The sequence below is a fragment of the Bombina bombina genome, chromosome 4, assembly GCF_027579735.1.
Source record: "Bombina bombina isolate aBomBom1 chromosome 4, aBomBom1.pri, whole genome shotgun sequence".
Classification (NCBI taxonomy): domain Eukaryota; kingdom Metazoa; phylum Chordata; class Amphibia; order Anura; family Bombinatoridae; genus Bombina; species Bombina bombina.
In genome coordinates, this window is record NC_069502.1 from 173884744 (window position 1) to 173896187 (window position 11444).

Here is an 11444-nt window from a genome sequence, read left to right on the forward strand (position 1 = left end):
ATTAACAGGAAGTACCTATTAACCAAACTTCATTAGCAGGAAGTACCTATTAACCAAACATCATTAGCAGGAAGTACCTATTAACCAAACATCATTAGCCGGAAGTACCTATTAACCAAACAGCATTAGCCGGAAGTACCTATTAACCAAACAGCATTAGCCGGAAGTACCTATTAACCAAACAGCATTAGCCGGAAGTACCTATTAACCAAACAGCATTAGCCGGAAGTACCTATTAACCAAACAGCATTAGCCGGAAGTACCTATTAACCAAACAGCATTAGCCGGAAGTACCTATTAACCAAACATCATTAGCCGGAAGTACCTATAAACCAAAGATCATTAACAGGAAGTGCCTACTAACCAAAGATAATTAACAGGAAGTGCCTATCAACCAAAGATCATTAGCAGGAAGTGCATATCAGCCAATGAGCATTAACAGGAAGCACACTATTGAAACAGCTCTATTAGTTGCAGTTTAGTTGGGTTTTTTTTAAATATTACTTTCCATTTTTTTTCTCCAATAACAAAAAATGTTTAGATGCTGTCCACATGGATGACAGAAAATGTAAGTTTGAAATGCACAGCAATGCATTTCAGATTTACTAAGTAACATATATCCAATATGCTGGCATTTGCAAAAATTGTTCTAGGAATGTATAAACCAACGACGACTAACTAAATTAGCTTGCAATAATCATCTCCACCATGGTAACTAGACTTTTTATAATCAGATCTGGAATGGAAACGCTATTTTAGATGGAGTTTACTTTATCAGCTGTAATGAATGAAGATGCACTTTAACTTACTTTATTAATGTAGTGCTGAAATTCAAATACCCTGCACTCCGACCACACACTTCAAAAGTAATCAGCACTCTTGCGGTACCGCACTTTTAATGTAGCTAGAGTGCTGATTGGAGAATAGTTCAAACCGTTTGTGCAACAATAAAAACTATTTAAATTTCATATCTATATTAGTACAAAGAAAGTTAAAGTGCATCTTCATTACAACTGATGAATTAAACTCCATCTAAAATAGTATTTCCATTCCAGATCTGATCATAAAAAGTCAGTGGAAAGTTTACCAACACTTTAAATGGCCATTATAGTAATAAAATAATAATAAAATAAAATGACATGCTCTAATCAGTTAGAATGTGTGTTTTACCCCCACAAAGGGAATAAAACACAGTAGAAATACCGCTGGGTACTTGCTGAGCACTGCTGGTCCCAAGCAGAAAACTCAGAAGTGAAACTAGCGTAGCTGGTTGGGCCAGCAGCATTTTCCACTCAGAACCAGAAATGCTGTGCAGGTCCCAAGTGATATTTCTACTGTGTGTTTAACCCCTTTGCAGAAGTTAAACATACACTAGTCTATGGACGATACGATAGTGTTAAAATTAATCCGTTAGAGCATGTCATTTTTTTTTACTATAATGGCACATTAACCTTCCTTTTAAATAACTGCACATGCATCGACCACCGCCGCTGCCAGTATTAAGTCTATGCAATTACACACTGCGTATTGCTCTCCAATCAGTATATTACACTTCGAATGATTCTGTCAGCAAACAAAAAGCTGGTTTATTTTAACCCTTAGACCTCTAATCCTTCAGTGGCCCCTGTATGGCACTGTGATGTGATGCTGATAAAGGCTGCTCTGATAGCATAGACATTAATATATATATATATATATACACACACTGTATATGTGTGTATGATGTAGTTTTAAGGTAAAGGGCACCTTCTACAAAATACAAAGTATCTAATCTAGCAATAAACATTAAAATAATAATCACTGACACCTCTCTTCCAGTTTAAAAGCACAAAACCAACTAATTCATATCCACAAATAAACCTGAAAATGCAATTTCTCATCCATCTAGTATGTAAATTCCCAAGGGAATAGGGCCCTCAATTCCCCCTGTATTTGTCTGAAAAATGTCTTATATTGTATTGTTTCACTGCTGTACTTTTATCTTCGTACTTATGGACAGCTAATAAAAATGGGTTTAAGGTGCGCTAGGACAAAGCGATACCAAACTCCCCCTAAATGAAAATATCCCTATAATTGTCACAAGTAAGGTTAAAAATGGTAAAAGAGAAATAAAAGGGAAGCGCTAAAACACAGCCAAAGGTATCAGTCACTTACATTAAATATACATTTATTAAAACATACATATATCACATAAAAGGGACGTCTCCCCAAATATCACTGTATAAAATTAGTATTAAAATGGTTGATCCTAAGCTATGGACCGCTACATATAAAATCTATTGCACACTATGTTAACGGCTCTATCATAATCCATAAAATCAGTAATATATACAATAATAAAGGATAAAGTCCAAGAAATTATTGAAAGTTATACCACCAAGCTGCCAATCAAAAAATGAGGTAGAAATGTCGGTCAAAAAAGTACTCTGAATATTCCACACTTCTTTATGAGAGATTGATACCCAGCAATTATATCAAAGGTAATATGAATTAAGTTCTTGGCATTTTACTTTACCCACGATCTCCTGATCGTATGCGGTTCACCTTCCCTGTTCGGTATCCTCCTCGAGTGGATCCGACTGGGGTTTCTCGGCGTCTGACGTCACTGAATAGAGTTCCGGTAAAGGGAAGCGGCCAGAACTTTGCGCTTATTGTAAACTACACAGATGCGGTTCTCTCACATCCACCCTGCACTTAGTACTTGATGTACGCAAGGGTGTAGATAGGTGTTGTAGAAAGGTGGGCACTGTGGTGAATATTCACACTTCATTCAGACCACAACCCATAACATCGATAATCCAAATAGGAAAAGAAGTTCCAATTCTTATAACCCGGGTTAAGTTTAGGAATCCAAAAGGTGTAGATATATTGCATATAATAAATGCCAAAAGGTAGTCCTGCCAACACAGCGACGTGTTTCGCCCTCTTATGGGCTTTAAGAGGGCGAAACGCGTCGCTGTGTTGGCAGGACTACCCTTTGGCATTTATTATATGCAATATATCTACACCTTTTGGATTCCTAAACTTAACCCGGGTTATAAGAATTGGAACTTGTTTCCTATTTGGATTATCGATGTTATGGGTTGTGGTCTGAATGATGTGTGAATATTCACCACAGTGCCCACCTTTCTACAACACCTATCTACACCCTTGCGTACATCAAGTACTAAGTGCAGGGTGGATGTGAGAGAACCGCACCTGTGTAGTTTACAATAAGCGCAAAGTTCTGGCCGCTTCCCTTTACCGGAACTCTATTCAGTGACGTCAGACGCCGAGAAACCCCAGTCGGATCCACTCGAGGAGGATACCGAACAGGGAAGGTGAACCGCATACGATCAGGAGATCGTGGGTAAAGTAAAATGCCAAGAACTTAATTCATATTACCTTTGATATTATTGCTGGGTATCAATCTCTCATAAAGAAGTGTGGAAAATTCAGAGTACTTTTTTGACCGACATTTCTACCTCATTTTTTGATTGGCAGCTTGGTGGTATAACTTTCAATAATTTCTTGGACTTTATCCTTTATTATTGTATATATTACTGATTTTATGGATTATGATAGAGCCGTTAGCATAGTGTGCAATAGATTTTATATGTAGCGGTCCATAGCTTAGGATCAACCGTTTTAGTGTCTAATTTTAATACTAATTTTATACAGTGATATTTGGGGAGACGTCCCTTTTATGTGATATATGTATGTTTTAATAAATGTATATTTAATTTAAGTGACTGATACCTTTGGCTGTGTTTTAGCGCTTCCCTTTTATTTCTCTTTTACCATACTTATGGACAGCGCTGCGGAATCTGTTGGCGCTTTATAAACTCTCTTCTCTATGCAAAATCCCTTGCTGGCTCCAAACAAAACTACAACAGCCTCTCCAATATCCTTGCTGCCCTATTAGTTTCACATTAGCTTGTCACAACATATGGTTTTATCTGTATCTCTATGTTATTTGTAAGCCCTGATGTACAGTGTGTAGCAAGATGCATTATGCTAGTCTGCACGTGCTCACATAATCCCACTTGTTAGATTGCCTTTCACATTCTTTTCATTTAGGAATTCCAGGAAAACACCTCTCTCATTTACATGCAGAGCACATACAGAGAAACCCACAGACTATTGGTTAAACTGCTCAATAAGCATTACACTCTGAGCTGGTAAAATGGTTAAAAATGTTTTTAAAAGTACTGAGCAATTGAATTAAAGTGACCTAACGTAAAAATGCTGAACTCTAATTAGTTAAAGTAGGTAATTCATGCACTGTTGACCTGCAAAAAGTTTAAACACACAGGTTATGTCCCTCTCTGGAGCGGACTGTCAGCCAATAAGGACCAGCCATTGCATAACCTTGCCTATCACCAGCTGTGATTTTCATCTCTGAAGCAGAACTATACCTATGTGTTTAAAAGGACATTGGTAATTACATGCTATAATGATTTAAAGCATTTTTTTTAAAAATGTGACTGCCCCTTTAAAAATGTCAAAATCAGCTCAACATGTTTTTGCTGCAGACCAAGTTCCTTCAGGAGGGCACTCAAAAAAATCCACCCATGTTACTGCACATATATGAATCATACTGAAGACAGCCCAATAAAAAAATGGCACAGACGGCTCACTGATGAAAGGCTACATGGCCAAAGAATTCTTAGGACTAGAAAACATAACGTATATCTGTTTAAAAGGTCTTAGCAACAGCACTAATTGGAAAGAATATGATCTAGAACTTTTAATAGTGTGACCATTTCATACAAATGTAGTCTTTTAAAGGGACATCAAACACTAAATACATTTTTATTAGTATTGAAGTTATTCCCAAATTCCCTCTAATCATGGGTGCCACCATGTTGACATCTGTCATTTCACTACATTCCAGTGCTGACCTGTTTGCACATGTGCAGCCATTTTTCTTCAGATACCTGCAGTGTAACTAAGGTTTCAAAATGGTGGCACCCACGATTAGAAGGATGTTCATGAAATGTATTTAGTTTCCCTTTAAGTTTTAATTTAGTTTGTTTGTTTTTGTACAAATCTGAGCAATACAAATTCCACTTCAACAGATCCCAATACTGTTTTTATTCATTTGCTGATTTATTTCTGGCACACACACACACAAGTAAAACACCCTACCATACAGACAAGTGTAATGATTGCAATGATTAGGAAAAACTGCAGCATTTACATTACAATTGTGATACATTATTGAAAAACTATGGAATTTGGTAGAACTATGCAAATACATCATAATTATTATTAAAAATTATTATTATTATACAGTTTTACAAAGTGCTTTTCTCAAGCACACTGTCCATGAACTTAAAGTGAATGTCAAGTTTGATGAATCAGTGCCCGGTTTTTAAAAATCCCATTAAAAACAGGGGCACTTTCATTCATCAAACTTTACATTTCACTCGTTTTGTTAAAAAACTTACCTTTTAATCTTGAAAGCCGCTCCAGCGCTTCCCCCTCCTGCCGCTCGTCACTTCATACGTCAGCAATGACAAATACGGCATCCTCCAGTCACAGCTTCCCCACAGGGGAATCATTGCCTGAGGCAACGCCGTGATTGGAGGAAGCTGGATTCATCATTTTTGACTTATGAAGAGGCTTGTGGCGGGCGGGGGAAGCACTGGAGCGGCTTTCAAGATTAAAAGTAAGTATTTTAACAAAACGAGTGAAATGTAAAGTTTGATGAATGAAAGTGCCCCTGTTTTTAATAGGGTTTTTAAAAACCGGGCACTGATTCATCAAACTTGACATTCACTTTAAAGGAAATTAAATGCCTAATTTGAAATGCAAAGCAGTGTATTACAGATTTGAAAAAGGAACATTTTTACAATCTGTATATCTATGCTAAAAATGCTTTCCGTAAAGCTACCAAAGCGTCTGTGGTATCTTTCACTGCGCACATGATCCTCTAAGTATAATGTGATAGGTCAGGTGAATATATATTCCTCTCTTGTGTCAGTGACATAAACCGCTGGAGCGGCTTTCAAGATTAAAATGTAAGTATTTTAACAAAAACGAGTGAAATGTTAAGTTTGATGAATGAAATCAGCTGATCAGTAACCATGGTTATTAACCTGCTCTCACCCATCAGCCAGCGGATTATTTGATCATGATATTCCACAAGACCATTTTTAAAAATTATATTAAAGAGACAAAGTATTTTATGCAAGCAATAGGGCAATAATAAAATGCTCTCTGTATATAAACACTTCAAATGGGTTAAACACATAGTTAAAGTCAACTCCAGAGCAGCAATGCAATACTGAGACCTAAATGAGCACTTCTGATGAACCATTGACAAAATGCATGTGTAGCCACCAATCACCAGCTAGCTCACAGAACTGCATTGCTAATGAGAATACCTAGGTATGCACTTCAACAAAGAACACCCAAAGAAAACAAACTAAATTTGATAAGACATAGATTTAATAGTCCCTTAAAATCACACTCTGAACAATAATTAATAATAAACATTTAATTGGTAATTACATTTTAGCATTAAAAAAGATTTTGCTGTAAAATATCACACTCCACAACATTCTTGCCAGTAGTTGGTTAGTTCAAGGTGCAAGCTCATTTACATTAGTCTGTATTTGGCCTAAGCATATAACACCTGGAATAGGCATTACACCAGGATTTTAAAATGTGGTATCCCTGTACTACTTTCGAATTACATAAACTTCAAAACTGTGCTAACACAATTATTTGATAGCATTTCTTTGGTATATAGATCTCTTGCCATGCAGAACTCAGTTGCTAATATATGCAATGCACATATAAAAATAACTTTAATGACCCTGTAAGAATCATACTGAAAATCATTTAATTTTCCAATATTTTTTAAGAAGAGAGTAGAATGTGAATAAAGGGTGCATTGGGAGTTAATGTCAATAGCGATTAGTCCTAGTTAGTGAATGAATGATATTGCTGCTCTAAGCTGAATGTATTAGCAGGTCTGGACACATTCCAGGACCAAGGGCACCACTGCTCATATAATTTAATATATGACTCATACCATTTTAGTCTTTCAAATACCTTTACACCAGAAGTGTCCAACCTTTTGAAATAGGGGGCACACTTTTATTATTATTATTATTAAAGGGCCAGTTAAAGTTTAGAAATACTACTAAATCTAAAATAAAAAAAAAAAGAATATTTACTGTGCTTACCCATAAACCTGCTATATATAAATACCAATTAGTGTCTCCTAAAAATAGTTTGGTTGGCTCATCAGAGATTAAAAAGGGACAGTCTAGTCAAAATTAAACTTTAATGATTTAGATAGGGCATGTCATTTTAAATAACTTTCCAATTTACTTTTATCATCAAATTTGCTTTGTTACCTGGTATTCTTTGTTGAAAGCTAAACCTAGGTAGGCTCATATACCAATTTCTAAGGCTGCCTCTTATCTCAATGCATTTGACAGTTTTTCACAGCTAAAGGGCGTTAGTACATGTGTACCATATAGAAAACATTGTACTCACGCCTGTGGAGTTACTTATGAGATGGCACTGATTGGCTAAAATTCAAGTCTGTCAAAAGAACTTAAATAAGGGGGCAGTCTGCAGAGTCTTAGATAAAGGGTAATTACAGAGGTAACAAGTATATTTCTATAACCGTGCTGGTTATGCAAAACTGGGAAATAGGTCATAAAGGGATTATCCATCTTTTAAAACAATAAAAATTCTGGAGTAGACGGTCCCTTTAATCTTAACTTGAAAGGGACATAAGAGAGCAAAAAGAAAACACTTGAATGTGTCATATGCAAGCACAATGGAGAAAGAAGTACACAGAGAGAACCCGGAGTATGTTTAAATGTATTATTACCCTGAAACAAATAGAATTACGCTGTTTTCAGTGCAACAATACAATTTTTCCCTGCGTATATTTGTGTGAATGGTTGAATTATTAGTATTGTATGAATTTTAAATTACGATTTTCATTGTGCACTTTTGTAATGTAAGCATCTCCTTATACGAAAAAGCAGTATACGCCCCTTTAGCAAGACACCCTGTTTTCATGGTAAAGTGGCTTTATAGCATTCTACCAGGGAAATAGTAGTACTGGTGAGTATTCTTAAAAGGACATAACACCTTAAAATGTTATGTCATGATTCAGATAGAGCATACAATGTTATGCAACTTTCCAAATGACTTATTTTATCTAATGTGCTTCATTCTCTTAGTATCTTTTGTTGAAAAGCATAACTAGGTAGGCTCAGGAGCTGTGAACTACCTGCTAATTGGTGATTGCACACATTTGCCTCTTGTGATTGGCTTACCAATGTGTTTGGCTAGTTCCTAGTAGTGCATTGCTGCTCCTTCAAGAAATTATACCAAGAGAATGAAGAAACATTGATAATAGAAGCATACTGGAAAGGTGTTTACAAATGTATGTTCTATGTGAATATTAAAAGAAAAATAAATAGGTTTAATGTCTATAATATCGCCAGCCAAGAGAGCTTTATACAATAGGGTCCTTTATCTTCAAAACATTATGGCATTTATTTATTTTTTGGACCTACTATTTTTTATGGTGTGATATGACAGTTGTCTACTTATTTGATGACTGAGATGGTCAGTTAACAATATAAACATAACCAATGAATCAGCGGGACACAAGCATTGAAGACAGGAAGTGGATCTGAAACGGTAATTTATCACTCCTTATCAAACACTTTAGAAGTGGTCACCTGCTATAAAATACAGGAACAACCTGTTTTTGCATTAGCCAAGAGACACAAACTGATCACAAATCAATCATAATAGTTTGTGGTTTAACACATTGATACGTCGATAATAAACAATCAAGTCTTTTATTTATTTGTTGAATATTTACTTGAACCAATTTGTACTATTTTGCAGTTAATCTAAGAGCATTAATTAAAAATTGTGCTCTTTTTGACATGTTGATAAACAGTGGTTTCCATAAAAAAAAAAAAAAACGCTGTACACTAGGTTTTTCTTTGCATAAATGTTTTGTAGATGATCCATTTATATAGCTCATCTGGAAGTGTTTTTTGTAAAAATGTATAGTTTTGCTTATTTGTAAATAACATTGTGCTGATTTTCGGACTCTTAACCAAGCCCCAAGGGTTTAGATGTATACTGATGTCTACAGACTCCTGGTTGTGTTAATGGTCTATTCATATGCAGGGAAAGGGGAGGGGGGGGTCTGCTCGTCTTGCTTTTGCAGACTCTTTAAAATAGGTGTCCCAGCCTAACCTCATCAACAATGCTAAATTAGGAGCTTCTATGCAAGTTTTTTAAAAAAAAAAAGTTTTATACCGGATTTTTATATCAGTATCTGTGCATATTCTTCTTTATAGTCATGTCTTTTAAATGTAGTTATATGAAAATTGGTGTAAACTGTCCCTTTAAGGTGAATGCACCCTTTAAAAAGTAGAAAAAGAGTAAAAACAAGTAAATGCTAAATAAAGTCTACAAGCACCAATTATCCAAACCACCAACCATACATAGCATTTTAAATAATAAATCATTAGCCTTTTTACTGCAAAAAAAAAAAAAAAAAGTATCTTGTTATCCACAACACCAAGGTAGCATTTACTCAAAAGGATAAACTCAATACAGAAGTACCACTGAAGTGCTTTTGGGCCCTAACTCATACAAAGTTAGCTATGGAGTAGCAAATTAATCGCACTGGCTGTGTATGCAAATTTGGATAGAAGCTTTTATGCAATATACAGGAAGGACTTCTGTAAATGTTATTTCTGTTGGATGTTATAACTTGTACTATTCACACAATCTGCCAAGCATATGGTGTACCGTGGTAGGTCATATACACCCACTTGCCCCAATCTCTCTGGTAGAGGCAATACTTTATGAGTTACAACCACTACCACTGTTCTATGTCCCTTTAAGGTCTACATGTGTCTCACAAGACTGCTGCTAAATTGCCTATAATCTGTGTTTCTAAGTGCCAGTATATCAGATCTAAAATCAAGTTATCACCCTAGTACCATGTTGTAAAAATCATCATTGAAAACAGTGTAAAATACCATTGCCAGAATATCTTGATTGTTCGTGTGTTGTTTTTTTTTTTACATGATAGTATTCTCAGTCTATCCACAGGAGACCCCCAACTATGCCAGAGGCTACATAGTTATATGCCAGTATTTCACAGAAACCTACCTCCTCGATGGCTGTGACAGTGTTCCTGCACTGGGTCATCCTGGTGGTGAAGTTGGAAGCTGTAGGGGACTTGTAATCCTCATTGGTCTCAGCGACAAATTCTACCACACTAATTTGATCCGGCATGATGACGAGGGACCAAGATCAGCGGCCACAGCAAAGAACACAGAGACACAACTCCACGCACATACAAATAACAACAAACAAACCAGGCTAAACACAGAGCCACAAATCACAACTGTCATGTAACACACATGTAGCCACAATAAAACTACACAACCCAAACATATACACAAATCTCTATTGTATAAACACACAACACTACATGCTTAGATCACAACACTACAGCCAGGACTCACACAAAACTACACAACCACAAGATCACAATACTACACTGTAACAACACAAACAAAACCTCAAAATCGCAGCACTACACACAAACACCCCAAGCACAACCTCAAGATCACACCACCGACAGCGTACAGTAGTAGAGCACAACAAAGGCTGGGGATCCCTTCCTGGCGCTCTGTTGTTGCTCAGTCACAAAGTTGTAAGTGTAGTGACAGCAGGTCAGATGTGCCCGGGCTGCACTCCCAGCAGCAGCCGCTCCATGAGCCTTGGATCCCAAGAGCAGGGCAGTGTCTCCTGTGCACCTCCCAATGTCACCACTCCTCCCCGCCTGCCTCGCTCCTCTTTTCCTGATTTTTTTTTCTCCCCTCCCAGACAAATCTCTCCCGTTTCTTCCTCTGCTGTCTCCTCTCTCCTCCCAGTCTACCCTCCCACACTCCTTTCTCCACCTGCTACTTCTCTATACCTAGTCCACTTGTTTCATTCCCTGCATTTAGTTATTGCTTTTTCATAAATTTTTGCCACCCACAATCCTAGATTACTAGTTAAAAAAAAAGCTGCATTATATCGCACAGCAATGCGTCAGTGTTTTTCCTGGCAGCCAAGAGGTTAAGATTTGTTCACTTGCCCCTCCCTCCCTTCATTTTTTTCTTCAATGAACACTGCGCTCTGGCAACTAAATGGTAAAAGCTTTTACTATTTAAACGGGAATTACTTTTTTCATCCTCCAAACTTTATTGACAACAGGCAGTGACAAAACCCAGTATGTATGTGTCCATTACTGATACTGCTTAGTAGGCAATATTGTAGGCTTGTTCGTAAGAAAGGTGGAGTTTTATTTTTACACATTAAATGTGTCAAGAACGATAGGAATACACAGTTGGAAGCGTCAAAATAACACACTTAAGCGGAAGTGGTTGCATGTAGTGTAACTA

The 11444-nt window shown here is 36.7% G+C and overlaps 1 protein-coding gene across 2 annotated transcripts in view; it reads right to left on the bottom strand.

Annotated features, from left to right (window-relative positions):
• The window catches only part of ASAP2 (ArfGAP with SH3 domain, ankyrin repeat and PH domain 2), a 774383-nt gene extending 763296 nt beyond the window's left edge, over positions 1-11087 (bottom strand). The window contains exon 1 of one of the 2 annotated variants that reach the window (XM_053709709.1): positions 10162-11087. In XM_053709709.1, the coding sequence (XP_053565684.1) occupies positions 10162-10287 (126 nt within the window). In that variant the 5' untranslated portion in view covers positions 10288-11087. The remainder of the gene's footprint in view (positions 1-10161) is intronic. The other variant, XM_053709708.1, reaches the window with a different exon arrangement.
• Positions 11088-11444: the final 357 nt, after the last annotated feature.